The 20255-nt window shown below is 42.9% G+C and overlaps 1 protein-coding gene and 1 non-coding gene across 3 annotated transcripts; both read left to right on the top strand.

Annotated features, from left to right (window-relative positions):
* Positions 1–237: 237 nt before the first annotated feature.
* Positions 238–18692, top strand: TTF2 (transcription termination factor 2). 2 transcript variants are annotated; one of them, XM_053935937.1, is made up of 23 exons: positions 238–279; positions 361–472; positions 681–767; positions 1877–1940; positions 2404–3345; positions 4205–4331; positions 5183–5365; positions 5584–5741; positions 6585–6666; positions 6962–7075; positions 7698–7848; positions 8534–8639; positions 9633–9823; positions 10697–10850; positions 11579–11670; positions 12385–12467; positions 12928–13067; positions 13829–13999; positions 15230–15288; positions 16161–16314; positions 16422–16504; positions 17473–17547; positions 18348–18692. In XM_053935937.1, the coding sequence occupies exons 1-23, from the start codon at positions 252–254 to the stop codon at positions 18490–18492; spliced, it is 3501 nt and encodes a 1166-aa protein (XP_053791912.1). In that variant the 5' UTR covers positions 238–251; the 3' UTR covers positions 18493–18692. The 2 variants fall into 2 exon arrangements, with proteins under 2 accessions (XP_053791912.1, XP_053791913.1); XM_053935938.1 differs by lacking the exon at positions 18348–18692 and adding an exon at positions 16715–16759 and having other exon boundaries at positions 17473–17541.
* A 1263-nt stretch (positions 18693–19955) lies between these two features.
* TRNAL-CAG (transfer RNA leucine (anticodon CAG)) lies at positions 19956–20038 on the top strand. The gene has a single exon. It is a non-coding gene; the product is annotated as a tRNA-Leu (tRNA).
* The last annotated feature ends 217 nt before the right edge of the window (positions 20039–20255 follow it).

The following is a 20255-nucleotide window of genomic DNA, read 5'->3' as shown; positions in this document are numbered from 1 at the left end:
CCGGGGCGGCCCTGAGGCCACGTCCATAGTACCACGCCCCTTTGCCCGTGGGGCCACGCCCACAATGCGACGCCCCCTTCTCATCTCCCCTCCCGCCTGTTCCCGCCCTCGGGCGCGCGAGGGCTGTGCGTGAGGGGAGCACAGCGCAGCAGCGATTGGCTGCCCCGCCCTTGCCCGGCGCTGATTGGTGGGAGCGCCGGCGCGGCGGGATTGGCCGGTTTAAAGGGTGGGCGCGGCCGTGCTGCCCAGCCATGGAGGCTGTGCTGTGCTCCGAGCACGGTGAGGGGCGGCCGGGGTCCCGTGAGGGGCGGCGTGTGGGGGGGCTCGGCCTGACCAGTTCCGCTCTTCTGCTCTCCGCAGGGTCCCTCTGCTTCCTGAAAACGGGCGTCCGCGATGGCCCCAACAAAGGGAAGAGCTTCTACGTGTGCGGGACGCAGGGCCCCGCTGCCTGCGGCTTCGTCCTCCCAGCGCCGTAGGTGCAGGGCAGGGGCGGCAGGAGGGGGACGATGGGACAGGGGACACACTTGGCTGTCCTGAGGGAAGCTCACTGCTGTGTCAGCAGTCGCAAACATGTTTTCTTACGTAGCCTTTATTTTGTCGCAAGTGATTGCTTTGCGGTGGCAGTCCCCTGGGCAGTTCGTCTTGTCTGTATTCTTCCGCTTCTCCTTTCCTCTTTTCAGGGTTCCTGCTTCTCACTGCTTGATCCATGAGGGGTGCGTGGTGGAGCTGCAAGTCCTAGTTCAGCAGCCAGACAGAGATGAGTACCAGTAAGTTTCTCAAATTTTTTAAAACACGTATGTCTGCCTTCAAACGAGTAAAACTTACGTTCCTTCTTTATCCTATATTCAGTGCTTAAAATAATCCTCTCAAGCTGATTCTGACTAATGATCATATAGTTTTTACAGTTTTACATCAGAAAAACTTGAATCCTGTGATTTAAGTAGTTTTTCTGTAATGAGGATTTAACATCCATCTAAGCTGTATCTGTGTTTCGTGGGGAAAGGAGGGCTTTTATTTAGAGTATCTCATTTTTATGGCATCTTTGAAGACTTACTTTGTAGGATGCTGCCTCTTAAAAACAAAGATCGTTATTCTTAGGATCAGGAGGATCTTAGCTCTCTTTATTGCTTATGAACAAGTGAGAGAGTTGAACTACCAGTCATTCAAAGTGAAAACAGGGGTTTATTGCACATGTTGAAACTAATGGTGCTGGAGAACCAGAGAGAACTTGCAGTTTCCTTCTAAAATTGAAAAGAGTCATTGAGCCTTGAGGCCTTCACTTACCCTGTTTCCAAATGTTTGCCACTTTAATTAGCAGTAACATCCAATAGTATAAACCTGGATCATCAGATAATGTTTGTTTTTAACAGAATTGAACATGACTCTGTGGTTGGATTCATCCAAACTCAGCGTCAGATGCCCCAGTATTAGTTCTGATAAAGTATTTGCAGCAGTCCTGGTTGGCTGCTAGTTTAAAAAAGAAATTGCATCCAAAGTATTTGCTGTCAAGATGAGGTGGCTTGTGCAGTGTAACTAAAAGAAGAGCTGTGCAGTGTAACTAAAAGAAGAGCTGAAATCATAAAAATGCTTCTAAGGCTCTAAACATAGACAGTATTTTTGCCTGAGCAGTTACTCTTCTATTGCTAAAATTAAAAAAAAAAACCCAAACCCTAGGAATCTTTATTCAGAGAACACTACTCCTGTAAAAAGCTCTGTTGCCAGTGTTCACAGCCTTTTGTTATGCAAAGGTCTGAATGTAAAGTACAGATTAGTAGAACTTGGCTGTGATGGTTTCTGGTGCAAAGTACTTTTAAAATAATGCTTAGAGCTTCTTTACTGGCTCCTGGAATTGAAATCTTGTTTTAATCCTTGGTAGGTTGTTTTACCGGTGCCTTAAGAGCAAGTTGAATGGGAAATGGTGTGGAAGCGTCCCATGGCAGGTAAGAGTGTTTGTATTATAGTATTGCCTTATTCTGGTGTGATTTTTCACTACATATACCATAATCACCTCTGAAACTACTTAGTGGGAGATTTTGTTTTCCGGCTGAAAAGTGTGTCAGTCCTGCTGTTCTCTAGGTGAGATATCCCTTTCTCCTAAGCTGTGTGAAGTAGTCACTATTCTTCAGTATTAGAAGAAGCTTGGATTTGATTCTTGGCTGTCCTCTTTTCTAGAGATTGTGCTATTGGGACTTGATCTCAAAAAACAATGGGAATGGCAAAGAAAGTAGAAAACCAGCCATTTTGTTTTGGATTTCTTATGAAATGTTACCCTGACTCTGTTAAAATAATAGGAAAGATGATCTCAGTAGAGGATGAAGTCTTGCTTGAGGTGATCAGGTTGTGTGTTATTAACCTGTGTTAATAATTTGTACATTAGCATTTACTGCCATGTACATATTGCAGGATCCAAAAGCTACCAAAGCGTCAAAACCCTTGGAATCCCAGCCCAGAACAGCACCTTTCTTCAATCCCACTAGCCAGAGAAATCCATTCAAAGTGCTAGACAAGAATCGTGCACCATCATCCTGGAAACAAATGAAGCAAATAAATGGAGAGGAAAGTAAAGCAAAAGGAGCTAAAGCAGAGAATGAGAGTGTGCTGGTGTCATGTAAAGAAAAGAAATCGACCTCTGATTCCTCCACAGAGACAGTACCTCTAGAAGAGCTGAAAAATAAAAAGCAGTCATCCACAGGAAGTAAAAGTGATCTAGAACTTCAGGAGACTACAGTGTCTGAATCTAAGCTTTGCCTTTCTGAGACCAGGAATGGGGAAAATACACTTTCAGAGGAAGAGAAATATGGTGGCAGTGGTAGGGAATCCAAGAACCTTTCTGATTGTGTGGACAAGGAGCCAGGCACAAGATCAAAACTCTTCCCACTAAGTCTTAGAAAGCAAAGTACCAAGCCTCCAGGAGAGGAGCAGCTTGGAGAAAAAAGCTTAAAAAGTTATAGGGATAAAGAAACAAGAGAGAAAGATTGCACTGGGCAGAAGAACGGTGAAATTACTCCGGTGTCTAAGGAAGACGCCCCTTCCCCAGCAGGAGCACAGTCGGCATCGCAGTGTGCTGCCCTGAGGGGAGGGGCCGAGGCAGAGCTGCCCAAGGCACAACTCGGGCCAGGGCTGCCAGAGCCTCCTGGTGAAGCCTCTGGCAGTGATAGTGATGAAGAACAATTTGTTTGTTCCTCATCAGGTGAAAGTAAACCTGAGAAATCAGTTGAGATTCCTTCAGGAAAGAGTGTGCAGGGGACACCTTTGCCAGGAGCAGCAGCATCACATCACATGGAAGGACCTCAGGACCCTAAAGTGCTTCATAACCATCTTCTAGTCCAGCTGAAACAAAAAAAGGTCATTTATTGCACCTATTATTTGGGGGGTTTATTGTTCTGTTTTCAAGTGACTTCCCTTACTTGTGACAGGTATCAGAATATGATATCTCCTCACAGCAGAAACTCAAAATGGGGTTTAGGAAGATGTGGCATGGGAGGAAATTCAGCCTTTGTACAGACTGGTTGTATTAAGCAGATACAAACCAATTACTTCTAAGGTAGTACAATCTTCTGCCTTTGGGGATATTCAGTTTTGACCCACCTGAGGTTGTGTCTTGTCTTTTACCTGGAAAGTAATTTGCATAAAATGGAATAGTGCACAGCCAGTTTAAGCTTTGTAAATAACATGGCTGTCTCTCGTAGCCTCTCTTGGCCTTGTGCAGTAGAAGTGATCCAGCTATGAAAGCTTACACTAGGGTGAAATAAACTATCTGCCTGTTTGCTTTTTTTTTTCCCCAATAATTGGCAATCACTATGTTTTACAGTTTTCATTATGAACCCCCCTGTTTGTCTAGCATTTAGAACAGAACCTTGAAATAAAGTCAGAACTGTTGTTTGTGCAAGCATAGAAAGAAAGGTGCAAGTAGGTTAAATGTTGTGGCTGTTTTGAGAGATGTTAAGATTATCTGACTCACCTCATATTTTCTAATGAAACAGTAATGGTTAATTTTCCAAAGAACACTAATGATTAGTTTATTTTCTGCTAAAAAACAGTTTAATTGCACTGAATGTCATTTAAAAGCTTTTGCAGATGACAGAACAGTATCAAGATGGAAATGGGACAGGATTAGTTCTTTTTAGACTTCTGACCCGATTGTTCTGTGTTGGCAGAGAGCTTGGTGACCACACTCAACTTTTGGTTTCTTTCTTCTTTGCAGAGTACATTGGCTACAGTGAACATTCAGATGCTGCCAGATAAAGGGCAACGGTTATTAAAGCAAGTGCAGGATTTGGAAGCTGCACTCAGTGCTCTTAACATTTCAACAGCAGATAGTAGTGAAAAAGGTAGGGCTAATTTTTTTTTTTTTTTTTGCTCCAGAAGTTTACAAAACAGTCTGTCTTAAAATAGTTGTTAATATGGAGGAATTTAGCATATACTTATATATGGCCTGTTGTCTATAAAATGTTTGTCTGTTGAGATTTACTGATGATGAAAAGTGTTAATTGCAAAATATGTGTCTGGGAGCAGATGAATGGAACAACTCAATGTTCCCTCCCTAATGTAGTGGCTTCCCAAGGGAATTTCCTTCCACCATTAGGATCTAGGTTTCCAGCTTTGGCTACATGACTGAGACAGGAATCTCTTGAGAACATGCCAATGACTTGTTAACTCCCTGTGATGCATTGTGGAACTGTGCTGTTCATGCATGTTGTTGTCACTGAATATCCCAGTTACCAGATTCAAAATGAGCAGCTTCCAGTGTGCCATTCCTGAGAAAGAAAAGCTCATGAGCTCTCTGGGCCCATTTGTTCTTGGATGTTTCAATAGTTTTTATGTCCAAAATACTGACAAGAGAGATGCCTTCAAAATTAATACATCATCTGGGAACCATGGGGGTGCAAAACTGACGTTGTCTATGCTACTCTGATCACAGTTGCAGCGTTCACTGTGTTGCTGTAAACCACACACTGAGGCTGCAGCTGGACACATTGCCTGTCACAGCAGCAGGCCAAGAACACACTCTGGTAGTTGCAGTGGCTCAGGTGATGTGGTAATCTGCTATTAAACTGGTGTCACCACTTCACAGTGTTTTGCAAGCAGGCTCTTGGGCAAATAGGCTCTTCTCTGGGCTGTAGAGCAAGGCTCTGAGGTTCTCTGTGCAACCTTTTCAGCCTGTGATTCCTTTCTCCTTAAGGGCAGGATAGCACAAGCAACAGCTGCTGTGAAGAGTCTTTGTGTAACCCAGTTGACAGGCCAGGTGGTACGAAGTTGATAACACCTCTCCAGCTCCAGGATCCTGCAGCAAAGGCCTCTGCAGGCTCACACAGTCACCCCTCAGCTGCTGCTACTTTGGGTTCGTGTGGCCAAAGTTTTGGAAGTAAGTATAGAAAGACTTTGCCATTATAGAGAACCCTGTTGAGTACTATTTCTGAAATAATTCTGCAACTTGTGGATACATGTGAGAGTGCTAAGCCTATTTTGTTGCTGCATGCTGTCCCTCAGGCATCTGTAGCCATTGAAGTCAATCTCTGAGGTGAAAGATGTGTTTGGGAAAGTTAGCTTTGTAAACACATCTCTGGTACTGTATTTTCGCAGTGAGTGTTGGTGTGCAGAATCTGTATGGGGGAAGAATGACAGAAGACCAAATCAGGGCTGTACACAGTGCCACATTTGAGGCTATTAATCATCTTCACAAATCTCTAGAATCTTGTCCAACAGAGGAGACAGCAGCTGAAGATCCCTCTGGACTGAAGGTGGGTTGGCAAGGATGGAAGCTGTCATGCTGATGAATAAATCATAACCTCTGAGTGGTACCCTAGAGTGTTCCTTCTTTCCCACTTTGACATATTTTGCATCCTGCTGGAAGAAGATACTCTAATTGCATTCCATCCATGTTGTTTGTATGTGCCTGGCAGAACAGAGGTGTGAGGAATAGGCTGAGAACCTCATTGCTCATTCTTCCTGGTGAGCTATAAGAAATAATCTTTCCAAAAAGGTTTGCAGGTGATTGCATTCATGGAATGTGGTGGACTCCAGAGAAGTTCTGATCTCTTTGAGGTTATATGCAAGGTATTGGAACAAAGGTACATGCCTTTACAGGGTGGTGCATAGGTGCATATATGTTGTGTCACTTGTCACATTGCCTTGGGACCTTTTCAGTGGTGGGGAAGGCCACTGAATGTCCTGTGGTGGTAGTACAGGTACTCCTGCTTCAGGAGTCTGTAGGGGTCTTAGACTCGGTGAGAAAAGGGGAAATGTTCTCAATCCCTTTCTTTGACAGTGGTAGCTGTTGTAAGCAAGGCAGTTTGGGGTGGATTTTCCAGCTGAACAAGACATCATTATCTGCTCTCTGAGAGCACTAGGCTGGTTAGTGCAGGAAACGTTAGGAAGACTCATCTATGGGACTGCTGACCTTCTGTCTGCAGAAGTTGCTTACTTTGGGTATCCCAGCCTGTGTGGAAAAAGAACAGGTAGGTAAACTCCTTTTAGTAGGATTGTAGTAAAGCAGTTGAACATGACAATATATACAGGAATCAGAAGTGTCTAAATTTTGCCAGGTGTTTCCTTCAAATCCTCTGTCTCACTCACCCCCTCAGGTCCCACTGCTGCAGCACCAGAAACAGGCGCTCGCATGGCTCCTCTGGAGAGAGAGTCAGAGGCCGTGCGGAGGAATTTTGGGTGAGCAACAGAATGGCAAAGTGGATTTTGTGGGGCAGATCTATGGCAGTAAGGTTTTGCATGTAACTTACTTGGAGGCCAATAACTGGTTATTTTGTAGACATGTCATAAGGGCTTGTTTTTCTGTGCCCTATTACCAAGTACGGGTATTAACCAATTACTAAATTGTACCCTGAAATTTTCATCTGTATATTTTTGATTTTCTGGGTTCCCCAGGACACTTTGTTGTTGTATTTCCCTCAGATCCACGGGGACTCATTTCTGCAGGTGATAACTTGTGTCTGTCTTTTTGCAGCGGATGACATGGGCTTGGGGAAGACGCTAACGATGATTGCTCTCATTCTGGCCCAGAAGCAGCTGAAGACAGAGAAAAGAGAGCAGACATTAGAAATATGGTTATCCAAAAATGGTACAGATTTTTTCCATCCTAGAGCACATACATTATGATGAAAGTGCCATCTGAAGTGTCTAAAGCATTACAGGTTAAGGGGTTGTAGAAAAACACACTGTATCTGTGCTCACTTTGCTTCTGCAGGAAACTTTGATTTGGCTAAATTGTACTGTGCCTCCTTGCATGGCCTTTCTCTGATCAGGGTCATTTTTGTCTCCCATTGGCTGTGTAGGATTTTCCGACCCATTACTTTTTATTGTTTGGAGATTTTTTTTTTTTACTGTTTTCCTGAAATAGTTAAAGCCAGCATATGCTGGGTTTGGAAAAGATTTCATAGTTTTTTAAACATATGCGTAGTTTTTATAGGGACTTCAAATAGTTACTAGTTACTACACACCTCTCTGTAGCTGGTATTTTTTCTTTCCAGCTCTCCCCTAAAGATTACTTTTATCTTGTCCACAGGTACTGGGGATGTTAGTGCTTTTTTAAAGAGTATTGCTTCTGTTGTCCACAGTCTGTACTGTCTGCATCCTCATGGAATTGGTTGGACACTCTTCTCAATTGCAAATTTCCAAAAATTCTGTCTTTGTTCTAGTCTAATGTGAAGATGTTGAAACCTGTCTTCAATATTTTCTTTTAGACTTCACTGTTATCTCTTCCCATGGCACTTTAGTCATTTGTCCTGCATCATTGATCCATCACTGGAAGAAAGAGATTGAGAGACGTGTGGCCTTTGGCAAACTGAGGGTCTATCTGTACCACGGGGCAAATCGAGATAAGCATGCAGAGGTGTAAGTGCTAAACCATAAATATGATCAGGAAAAGTAAAATACTATGTAGCAAGAGACTGTGTTTATCAAAGTTGAAATGAAAGTGGATGTAGAATGATGGGAGAACGTGAAGTATTGAAATGTGGAAGGTCCAGAAAGTCAGGCTGATGTGTGCTGTCAAGGTGTATTTAGTAAAACGTTTATGGCCTGTGCCCATGCTCAGTGGTTCTGGTGGAGGCTGTTGTTGCTTCTGATAGCAAAATAAAAGGTGTATATTCTCCAGAATAGCTCTTGCTTGCAAAGATTGTCAATGGCAATTTCTTCCATGCCTGTGCTTTGTATTTGTATTTTTTATCAGCAGTATGTATGATTCAGCATATTTTCTAGACCTCTTCAGACCATGCTGAGCAGTATTCCTGGGTGCCAGGCTCTAAGCAAGTCTCATGCCATGTAGTGTGCATTCTGGTCAATGGGCTTTTACTGTCATCTTGAGCTTGATGTATCTACTTCCAGTATCCATAAAATGGGGATGATGAGTTTTTCCTGTTTAACTGCAATGAAGCTCAGTTTTCTGTAAAACTCAGGGTTTCAGTTCCTGTAGCACTGTGTTGTTCTTAAATGCATTCTTCAGCATGCATTTAGTCTCTCTTGCAAAATGAATTCCTTATTGGTTCTTGCCCCTCATCACTACTTTCTTTGCATTCAGGCTTTCTGGATATGATGTTGTTGTCACAACCTACAGCCTTCTCTCCAAGGAGGTTCCCACAACCAAAGAGGAGGGGGAAGTCCCTGCTCAGGACCATGATGTGGGGGTGAGAAGCCACAGTGTCAATAGGGAATTGCCTTAAAGTTTTTGTTCTGAGGTGTTACAAACCATTGTTGTTTCAAGTAGCACCTTATATGTGCTACAGTGAACAGCAGCTTGATTTTCTTTTTTATAAGCCCCTGTTGATTATTTTTGTAAAAGCAAAGTGATGAGAGGAAGTGCTGTGAAGTGGAGCAAGAATAGATATATTCACAATATATCTGTTCTGTAGAATTATAGAATATGGTACATTGAATACAGACAGTTGAAATGTTGTCAGAAGTAATCTTAAGAATGCACTAGTGAATCTCATTCTCCTTTTGAGGTGAAGGAGTAGTAGAATCTCCTGTTTGATGTCCTTTGTTGCTTGAACCACTAATGTTACCCCAAACTACCAGAAACCTCAGGCTCTGGGTCAGTCTGAGCTGAGACTGATGCAGCTTTCATGCTGCCTTGAAGAAACAGCAGTGTGCTGGCTGGGCTATTAAAATAATGATGTGGTTGCTGAGTGCTGACTGAAATGACTACACAGTGTAGAGGCAGTCCCTTGCTGTCTCCTACCTCTGCACAGCTTTAGATGTAGCTCTTGAAGAAAACAGGACTTGGAGTTTCCTGAAATTTCTAGGTGGTATCTATAAAATTTTGAGAGATCAGGATAATTATATATGGTCCTTCATCTCAGCATAGCAAAACTTTACTGATATGAAACACCTCTTGAAGCAACAACATTATGAGATAAAATGTTAAAAGCAAGAAAATGAACAAAATACTAGAAATTGTTATTAAGATCAGGCAAATAAGTTAGTTTTTGGCTTATAAACTTTAAATGTGGAAGCTTTAAAGAGATGATTTTTGAAGACCATTTCTTACATGACAGTAAGAGCACAAACTGCTGCTGACTAACATCAGGAAAATATTTCATGCTGGAAAAATGTGTTTGCTTGTGCTGCCTTAGAGAACCTAGGTTTTGCTTCAGATTATAGCCTGCTTTTTCTTTCAGAGTGGATCATCTCCCTGTTCCCCTTTGCTCAGGGTAGCTTGGGCTCGAATTATATTGGATGAAGCTCACAATATTAAAAACCCACGGGTTCAAACCTCTATAGCTGTGTGCAAATTGAGAGCCAGTGCCCGATGGGCTGTCACTGGGACACCGATACAGAACAACTTGCTGGACATGTACTCTCTCCTGAGGTGAGCTGGCTGCATGTCACCACATGGACAGGGATCCAGTCTTAGTAGTTCTTCTCTGATGAAGTGCTGAAGTTGTTTCTAAGTTTGAGATGTCTCTAAGATATGTGGAGTAGTAGGATTAGTTATATTAATGCTTAACACTGGATTGCAAAGGCTGTGGTTGAGGTGTTGCACAAGGCTGACCGTGTGTCTGCTATTGCATGTAGCTTTTCTGCCTCCATGGAGAACAAAGGGGAAATTACCTTGGATCTCCTTTGTCTTCAGGATGAGTATGCACAAAACCAAGTTTAATGAACAGAGGTTTTATGAGTTAATCCCTGTTGTTACCAGGTCATCCTGGGAGGACCTTCTTGGAGTGTTGTGCTACAAGGGCATTGAAAGGAAAGGGTGAAAACTTTGGGTTCTCTGAACAATGATAAACAGCTTGCTGAGGGGGGAAAGGTTACAAATGGTGTTGGAGAACCAGAGAGAACTTGTGTTTGAAATTAATTTTGGATAATTCAAATTAACTGTCAAGTAAGAAGTTTGCTATTTTGAAAACACAGATGAATATGCTTTTCGGCAAGTACCTCTGCATCTGGATGTCCTTTGTTTGCTGGTGGTGCTTGAAACATAATGGGCTAAGAGGAATTGATAGGTACAGAACCAGAAACAGGTGTTTACAGTATTAGTGATGGTAGGGCATCTAAGCAAACAAGTTATCACCACCATTATGCTGGAAATGTTTTACTTGTCCTTGGTCACGCAGTTATGGCATTTGGAAATGGTTTGTTTTGGTAGCAAGGAATTGCAAGAAATTTGGTTCTGGTCACTCCAGAGTAAGTGAAGAACTTTTCTTCCCTTGGTATGACGTTTCCTTCCTTCCTGTCACAGGTTTCTACGTTGCTCTCCTTTTGATGAATACAAAGTTTGGAAGTACCAGGTAGATAACAACACAAGGAAGGGAGGGGAGAGGCTAAGCCTCTTAACCAGGAGCCTCTTACTGCAGAGAACTAAGGACCAGCTGGATTCAGCTGGCAAGCCCCTGGTAAGAACTTTACCCTCCAAAACTATACCATCATTCCATTGTTTTCCTTGCAGCAGACACTTAGTTATTTACATGCATAAATTTGTTAATGGATGGGGTTTCCTATCTGCTGCAGCCTCTTGACAAGAGAAGCAAATGTCTGTGGCATGCTTTGGTTGCTTACTCAGAAAGCAGAATTAAAGAAAATAATGAAACCTTTCAATTATAAATAACATGCAGACAAAAATATGCCAAGTAATTGCATGTAGATGGCCACTTAGTCTAGATCACTGGACTAGCCTAGATCTGAGAACCCAAGCTGCCACATGTCAAATGGACCTGGTGTGTGCTGGAGCATTGGCTTTCTGCATTGCTTTTTACGAACAGTCTTTTGAATGGAGTATTAGTCATAGGTGTGTCTTTAGCCTTTAAAAGGTATAGTTTTGGTGTACTGTCTGATTTTGAATGGGGAAATAAGGTACTTTAAGAACACAAAAATTAATCCCTCTGTGGTAGTTGTTGAGCAGTACATACATAGTATGAACTTGTTACTGGATGAGCTGGAATAAAGATTTTATTGTGTCTGTTTTGTGATAACTGCATTAATACATACAGCTATAACAAACAGCTATCTTCTGAGATACTCTTGAGACTTAGAGTATTGTGTTAAATCCTGGATTGCTGCTGTATGTGATGCTCTCTACTACTTTTGTGCTACATATGTCTGATCCTCTGAATTTTCACTTCAGGTATCTCTGCCCCAGTGTAGGACGCAGTTGCATCAGTTAAAACTTACAGCAGAGGAACAATCTGTGTACAATGTGCTCTTTGCAAGATCCAGGTATTAATGTGGGTAGAGATACGGTGTTTTGTGGCTTTGTTTCTTATTGCTATGGAAATCAGGAGAAATTCACTTCAGATGAGGAGAGCTTTTGCACAAACTCCTGTTAATTTTTTTCCCCTTTGAATTTATCTGTCTAGTGTGTTTGAAATACACTGTTTGGGTAATAGGCAAAAGTGATTAATTTCTTTTCTCTCATGTTTTCATGCCTCATATGAGCTTTGTATTCTAGCCTTCCACTTAATCTCACTGATTTCAAGACTCCAAAGACTTCAAATTGCAACAAGTAGTTCTTAAATGATGATGTGTGAGCACCTGTAAAGGATAGAATTATCATCTTTGCTCTGTGATTCTTGACCAGTTAGAAATTATGCTGGCCTCTCCAGATAGCTGTAATGCAAGCCAGCATCACTTTGTGTTTTCCTAGGCTCTTTCAGTCTCACTGTGAAGAATCTCTTCCTTCCTTTTAAATATACATTTAAAAGTGTTCTCACACTCAAAAAGCAGACTTACTTTCTCTTGCGTTTTCCAAAATGCATCTTTGGTTTTGATCATACTTGGTTTAAACAAGACTGGGTATTTTTTGTGATAATTTTGTGACTGGATGATTAATGAAACCTTCCTTACCTTAATGCATCATCAGCTTGCTAAGTCCAGGTCCCTCTTGCCTTTTTTCTTGCTGTGAATCCCAGTGTCTTTGTCTTGTTTTTACAGGTCAACACTACAGTCGTACCTAAAGAGACAAGAGCAGAAAAATGAAGACAGAGAGTATGATGGTGGTAACCCCTTTCAGAAAGGTTTGAGCATGCCCTCCCCTGAAAACATTTTCAGAAGTGGCTCTTAAGTGCACAGCTCAGAAAGGGGAACAGACCTGGGGTCAGGAATTAGAAATTCTTGGGAAAATGCTACATTTTACAAAAACTTAATACCTTAGTATTCTAAGTGTGTTCTCGTTGTGGCTCTGAGAAAATCTCTTAACCCTTCTGGGCCTAAAACTTCCTTTGAAATAAAGGTCTAGTTGCTCAGGTAACATATGTCAGCATTAGTGTATAGTGTATCATACTCTGACTTGTATTGTTGCCTTTTTTTTTACCTTTTTTACTTAAATTGGGGGTTGATGGGTTCCTATATTAAATCAGGTATTTGCTTGCCTGTTTATTTTTGACTACTCTTTGTGAACCTCTTCTTGGAGGCAGATGGGCAGTGCTTGGAAATGCCTCCAGGAGCTCTTGATGTTTTGTCTTCCTTCCTTGACAGTTGCACAGGAGTTTGGAGTCAGTCAAAAGGAATTTCTAGCAGGCTCACAAAGTGCCTCCCAGGTCTCAAGTACTGTCCATGTCTTGTCCATGCTCTTGAGACTCCGTCAGTGCTGCTGCCATCTCTCCTTACTGAAAGTGGTAATCGCATTGTAGTGATGCGGGGGGTTTTGTGGGGTTTTTTAAAGTGCTTTTGCAAATTAACAGACTTGGTAACACCTCTGTTTCTCTTATCTATGAGAGTATGAACAGAGTCAATTTTAGGACTCTGTGTTTTGAAGCCCAAGATGTTTTAGATGGGTTTACCTTCTACTGAAGGGCTGCAATACCCAGCATGACTTATGTGGGCAGCTGTGTCTTTGGAAATACCTTTATTCAGATAAAAAGGGAACTAAAATTTTAATGGTAAAGAAGTCTTAATCTTAACCTAGCTTTGAAAAATGCACAAGTGTAGCCTGTTTCAAGGGCTTGTGTGTTGGAGAGCTCTGTCAGTGCTTTGAGGTTACCTTGAATGAAGCGGATTAATCTTTCAGGAGTTCTTGGCTCTGAACTATATATATATATAGTAGCTGTAGAGAAAGCTCAGCTATTAGGGGAACAGACAGGAATTTATGTTCTACCACCTGCAATCCTGCAGTTGTTAAATGTTAGGGGGGGCCAGTCTGAAGAGATTGGACCACAGGAAATGACTAGGCTCACATGCTTTCCATACAGTGCCCCTTTTGGGGTAGAATAAAGGTCCAAAGGGACTGTTTGATCCAGTAGTGTTTCTTAATTGTTCTGTCTTCATGTTGCATCCTTCAAACCCAGTGTCCTCAGCAGATACTGTGCTGACAGGATCAGTACTGAATTTGATCTCAGGCTTGACTGTGATCCCTTATTATTTTGCTTTCTTCCCACAGGCTCTGGATCAAGTTAACTTGAACAGTGAAGGCCTTGCACTCTCCATTGAGGAACAGCTTGGTGCTTTGACACTGTCTGAGCTCCAGTCTCCTGATTCCAAATCAACAGTCTACCTCAATGGCACAGCTTTTCAAACAGATATCTTTGACATCATCAGGGAGAGCACCAAGGTATTCTGGTTGTGGTATTCTTACCTTCCTTGTAGCTTGAATTTCAGCACTTTGCCTCTTAAATGGTAATTGCAGATCAGGCTGAGTTGCCAGTTGAGATGAAATCAGATGAGTAGGTTGATAGCCTGCTGAACCCCTTCTGGGAAGGCTCCAACTTCTCTCACGTTGAGGGGTACTTCTAGTGAAGCTGTGAGTGCGGCGTGGGTTTTCGCTCTCCCCGGCTGCACGCGGCTCTTGGGAGCCCGGCTGTGGCGTAGCTTCCACGTGCCGCTGGGGTTTGCTGCCGCAGGTTCCCAGACACGGCTCCGTGTCCCGGGCGCGTGGGCTGGCCAGCCTCTGTTACCGTGCGCTAGGGATCCGGTAAAGAGGTAAGGAATTGTCCATTTACTCCGTGCTTGGCAGGAACGGTTTATTGGTCACACATGGCGCGGTTTGATGGAAAGACGCGACCGCTCCCGGTACTCGCATGGGAGAAAATGGCGCCTGGGTGCTGGCGGGGTAGGATTTTATGGAGGGGTGGGGCGAGAGGATCCACGGCCTGCCATCAAATAGGGGTGGCTGCCGTGGCGGTGATGCCAGCAACAGCAACCAACCAGAGAACCCCGCAGGGGCGGGCACCGAGCCTTGGGCTGAGTGGGGTTGTGTGGATTGGGGTGGCAGGCACAGGGTCTCCCGGGGCCGGACGGGGGGGTGGTTACAGGAGCGGCAGAGGGGGAAGATCTGGCAGCAGGCAGCGTGGGGCCAGAAACCACGGGGGGAAACAACACAGGGGGAGCGCGGGGGTACACAGGACTCGGCTAGCTAACACAAATAAGAACCCCTAAAACCCAATCCCAGGATGCAACATGTGAGAATGTGACTGCTGAAAAACTGTAAGTGAAAATCTTAAGCACTGGATTCCCAGAAGATCAGAAGAACTTGCATGTGAGATCATGGTGCTTGTGATGAGCTAGAAGAAAGGGATGGCAGCAAGAGGAGAGGTTGCAGTAACTTCCCACAGGAAGGTTGGAATCTGTAAGGCAGGCTTGTAAGATTTGATTTCCTGGCCCTGTTTTCTGTGAGGGGAGTGTTCTTACCAATGACTATTAAAATCTCTTCAAACTCTAAGCACAGAAGAAATTCCAGTTGAAAAGCTATTCTGATCACTTTCTACTTTTAATAAAGAATATCCAAAGATGAGCTGGATTATGAGAGCAAGCAGGCTAATGTTTTGGATTTTTTTTCCTGCAGATAGCTCAACTCTTGGCTGAATTGAAAACTATTCAGAGTCACCCAGAGCCTCAGAAAAGGTTAGCAAGCATGTCCTTTTCTTTAGTCATAGTGATTGAGAAAAGCACAGTTTCTTGACAACAGCAGAAATAACTTAAAATAATTGAATACAAAACTCATAGTATGTTAAAATGGTGACACTACTGCAGTAGTTGAACACATGTCTTGAGGAAAAAAAAGTCTTAAGACAAAAGAGGGGAGTTTAAGATACAGATAAGTGTAAACATAAGGGAATGTGTGAGAAATCTGAGGCCTTGAGGCCCAGAAGACTATTCTCCAGAAACAGGATTGGGAATAATTTGGTTGTGATGAGAAGTATTTGCCCACCCCACAACCCAAAAGAAGTGGAGGACTAAAGTAGAGAGAAAAACTGAACCTGTTAGAGAGAAAGGAATGCATTGATCAGAGGACCTATAGAAAGCTTTTTTCCAGTCTTTTCCAAAAAGCATTCCCCCCATAAGAATGGGAGCACCAACATTGCTTTAATTCCCTTTCAATAAACTATTAAATGAATTCCTGCCTCACAAACTCTTTAGGCCAAGAAACTGAGTAGTGAGAGGCTCTAGTGAATCTAAATTTGGTGTTGGTATTGATTTTTGTATTTTTCAGAAAAAGCTGTGTTGAGACTCAAGTTTGTGGTTGGGAGGTGAAAATGTAAAATCCAAAAATAGAGGTGAAAATTATTGACTTAATTTATATGAAATTTATTGGGTATTAGTCTTCCCCAGCAAGTTCTACCACTACACCACTATCTCTGAATTGGGAAGGGGCTTGGCTCCAGTTTGCTGTGAGGAAAGGGGCCTGAATTCTTGTAGCCCTTGGGTGAGACACTGCAGTGATCAAACTGTTCCAGTGCAGAGTGCTGGTTGTGAACTCCCTGTTCTCTCTCCAGTGTAGTTGTCTCTCAGTGGACGAGCATGCTCCAAGTTGTGGCTGTGCACCTGCAGCGCCTGGGGCTGAAATATGCCACAGTGGATGGCTCTGTCAATCCCAAACAGAGGATGGATGTGGTAGAAGAGTTCAATAACAATCCCAAAGGGCCTCAGGTATGCATTCAGGGCAGAGAAGCAGTCTCTAGCCCTGCTATGAGCAGATGTGATGTCTGACTCTGAGACTGTAAACAGGTTCCTTAACGCTCTCTTGGCCTTTGAAGGTAATGTTGGTCTCGTTGCTGGCTGGAGGTGTTGGCCTGAACTTGACTGGAGGAAACCATCTCTTTCTCCTTGACATGCACTGGTAAAGAGAAATACAAATTCCATCTTGGAGAGAATATTAGGACATGCTGCTTGCTTTCTCACTGCATGCAATGTCTGATGCAACTGGGTTAGGAGGGAGGTGTTTAGTTTATAGTTGGGGTTAGTGGTTAGTTGGGGAAAAGTGTTTTTACTGTGACCTTCATCCAAGATACTGATTTGTCAATCCAGTTCTCACTTCCCTGAAATACAGGTCTGTAGGGGCAAGAAAAAATAGAGGAATATAACAGCAATTCAGGTATGCAGCTCTGTATCACAAAATGCTACTGGGGTCTTGGCAGTCCCTGGCTTAATTCTTTGCAGTCATAGAAATGGTGCAGTAATGCCTACAGGCAGCTTGGTTTGAAACAAATCAATGGTGTTGAGTGTAGTCAGTAACTGGGCACAGCTGAAGTACCTTTAGGTTTTACATATGAGAAGAGTTTGTGCAAGCTCCTAATATTTGTGTTGTCTCATCAAAGTCAAAATCGTAGATTTTTTAAACTAAACATTACTCATGAGAACTTACGAAGCAAGCTAATGTGCCTCATACAAAACCAGCTGCTGAGTAGTAGCATTAAGAATCTATTTCTACAATATGGGAGTTACACCAACAAGTATTCCCTGTAACTTTATCAGATGGGCCCACCTCTTACATAAATATTCCTGAGTGATGGCCTTTTTCACTGGGGTTTGCCTTTTTGCTTCACTCTTTCCTCACCACCTACTCAGCTTTCTCTGAGTAGCAACTGTTGGCCAGGCCTGGGACTACATGAACCAGCGGTCTCAGTCATGCAGTTGGCTTTGTGTGGAACCCAGGGCAAAGGGAAATACAGTCAGGGTGAAGGCTGGCCATCAAGCTGGTACACCTAAGGTAGCCTGGGAGCAGTTTTAGTTCTACAGAGGAAGAAGACAGGATTCCCTGGAGGCAGGAAAATGAGGCAACTTTTTTTTTTTTAAATTACCTTATAGGAATCCTGCTCTGGAGGACCAGGCATGTGACCGCATTTACCGTGTGGGGCAGAAGAAGGATGTTGTGATACACAGGTCAGCATTTTACTTAGCAGAATGAGGAGCTGCTGCTTATATACTGTCTGGCTTTAGTCAGTGAGATGAGCCCTTGGTTTTTCCACTTAGAGCTAGACACAAGGTCTGACAGTGACACTGAGATTTGGGCAGTGGGATAAAAATGTTTTCATGTGTTCTGTGTGGCACTTGCATGCATGTTGCTGTCCTGACAGCTAGCAGGGGTTTCTTGGGTGCCAGTTCGGGCGCCAAACCATTTCTCTTAATTGAACGGAGATTTTTTGACTGTGATCCCTAAGCCTGAGCCTTTCTGGTATCACTAATAAAAAACATGTAAAGTACTTCTAACGAGAGTCAAAGCGGACTTTTATAAAAGCATTTGTAACTACGTACCAAAGATTAACTTAGTTATTATAAATGCACAGCAGCTTCAAAGACTGGAATCTAAAATGCTATTTTGGGTACAATGTTTTTTGTTTAATAGGTGCCATCAGTTATCATGCAATAATTACAGGATTTATTCATAGAATTACTGTTCCTTCAGATGACCAAAGCTGAGACCTGAAGTGCATCAGACTTAATAGTTGAAATGTTATCATGATTGTATATGAGGATAGCTGTTTTCTGTTCAGAGGTTGTCTCTATTTGAGACAAAATAAGAGGATAAGTATTTTGTTGGTCACATAATTGGCTAATTATTAATTTCGAAGTAAGATGAATCTTTTGAAATGTACTGGGGAAGTGTTTATATAACACTGACATTTTTTGTAGCACTTGAGATGGTATGGATTTGTTTTGTCCTTTCTTAAATTTTGTTTTAGGTTTGTCTGTGAAGGAACGGTAGAAGAAAAGATCCTGCAACTCCAGAAGAGGAAGAAAGGTCTTGCCCAGCAGATTCTGTCAGGCAAAGGAGAGACCTTCACTAAGCTCACCCTGGCTGACCTCAAAATTCTCTTTGGCATCTAATTATCATTTGCAATACCCAACAGAAAGTAATTTATGCCTAGGAATGACTGCAGATTTCCTCATAAGACTTCTGTTCTGAGGTGGTCATTTATTTTGAACAAACAATTACATTTTTGTAACTGTTCTGGAAAGTTATCAACTTCAATAACTAGTTTCAATATTGATCAATTTATACAAAGGTTAATAAAGTTTTAAGTTAAGCTATTGTTTTGAAACAAAAATGGTTCTTGGTTTTCTCTGAATGCCTTCTAGTTAGAACACTTTCTGGACAGGAGATGCACAGGCATAAGTGAAACAAGAACAAGGGAGACAAACATGAGGTAGGGAAGCTCAGAGGTTGTGTGGGCATGAAGAAAGGGGAAAAAAAATTGAATGTGATTCTGTAAGAAGACTATATACATTTTAGAATTGTGAGTAACAAAATTAAGGAAGGACTTAGAAGGACTGTTGCGGTTGAGGTCCTTAAAGAAAGACGTGGGATACACTTTACATGGAGCAAAAGAAGGTGTCTGTTTATTTCTGTGTCTCTTTATATAGAGTTTTAAAGAACACCCTGTGTCTATCCCCTTGTCTATAACAACAAGTTGTTACCCTGTATTGATTGGTCACTTGATCCCCTGGTGTGTACATGCAGAAAGACTTATTTGTGACATGTTGTTTTCATTTTTCTACCTAACAGTTGCAAAACCAGTTTATACAGGTGGCTAGTGTTTTTTCACAGTCCTAGAGTTCTTTCTCAGGGAAAGCAAGTTGTTTTACACTGCTGCAGCATTCTGTTCTTATGAAGAGCTGTCAGCTTTCTCACAGCTTCTGTTGGCTCAAGTCAGGGTTCAGTTTGTAAGGCCTCTGGCCTGCTGTTCCACCACCACAAATACTTCATTTTCTATGAAACAGAACTTGAGTTTCTAATTGTTGTGGGGATTTTTTCTGACTATTTTAAGAAAATTCTGAAGTTGAAGGTCTAGCAGCTACCTTTAGCTGTCATCTCATGAACTGGCAAATTTCTGCTGCAAAGTGATGTGAATGTGTGGTTTTGGTATTCAAAGTCGAATTATTTTAAATAATAAATAAGTGACTTTGGTTTGCACAGTTACCTACAGATCTGAGCAAAACTGTGTTAGTCCAGGTCTCTGGACTGCTCTAATGTAACCAGGTCTTTGTAACCCAAAAATCTTTGGTTTCTTGTGGAGGGCTGAGAGCACCCTTCACCTATGGTCACTGAGGGGGTGACAGAACAGTGGTTCCTACTGCTGAATGGTGTTTCAGGGTGGTCTGTCGGGTGTGTTTATACAGTGCTTGGAGGGTGCAAGGGGCAGCTGGGGTGCCCTGCTACCCCGGTGTCGCTCTGCCGCTGCCTCGTCTCTTCAGGTGCTATAAAGGATACACACTCATTTCGTATACATTCAGGGAAACTGCGGGATGTGACGGAACTGAATTGGGCTGGCCGAAACCCTCATTAAGGAGTCAGGATGGCCGAGCGGTCTAAGGCGCTGCGTTCAGGTCGCAGTCTCCCCTGGAGGCGTGGGTTCGAATCCCACTCCTGACACTTGCTTTTTATTTTTTTTTTTTTTTTGCTTCCGCCTTTTCTTGTGCCCCGCGCGGTGCTATTTTGATGCGTGGTGCTGCTAAGCGTGGGTTGGCGCGGACGTGGCCCCATCCCTGCGCAGCCGCGGGTGTGCGAGCGGAGGCGGGAAGTGCGCCAGGAACACGCGTGGTGCCCACGCATTTGTGTCTCCGTTTGGCGCAGGCGATGCCGTCGCGGA

This window comes from Vidua chalybeata, chromosome 2 (genome assembly GCF_026979565.1).
Source record: "Vidua chalybeata isolate OUT-0048 chromosome 2, bVidCha1 merged haplotype, whole genome shotgun sequence".
Lineage (NCBI taxonomy): Eukaryota > Metazoa > Chordata > Aves > Passeriformes > Viduidae > Vidua > Vidua chalybeata.
Note: the sequence above shows the minus strand (reverse complement) of the source record. Positions and strands in the feature narration are given on the sequence as shown.

Excerpts from the sequence above, each read along its gene's own strand:
- TTF2 (XM_053935937.1), top strand. The coding sequence starts at position 252 with ATGGAGGCTGTGCTGTGCTCCGAGCACG. Across the intron at positions 473-680 it reads GGCTTCGTCCTCCCAGCGCC|GGTTCCTGCTTCTCACTGCT; the intron begins GTAGGTGCAGGG and ends TCCTCTTTTCAG. Across the intron at positions 6,667-6,961 it reads GCCGTGCGGAGGAATTTTGG|CGGATGACATGGGCTTGGGG; the intron begins GTGAGCAACAGA and ends GTCTTTTTGCAG.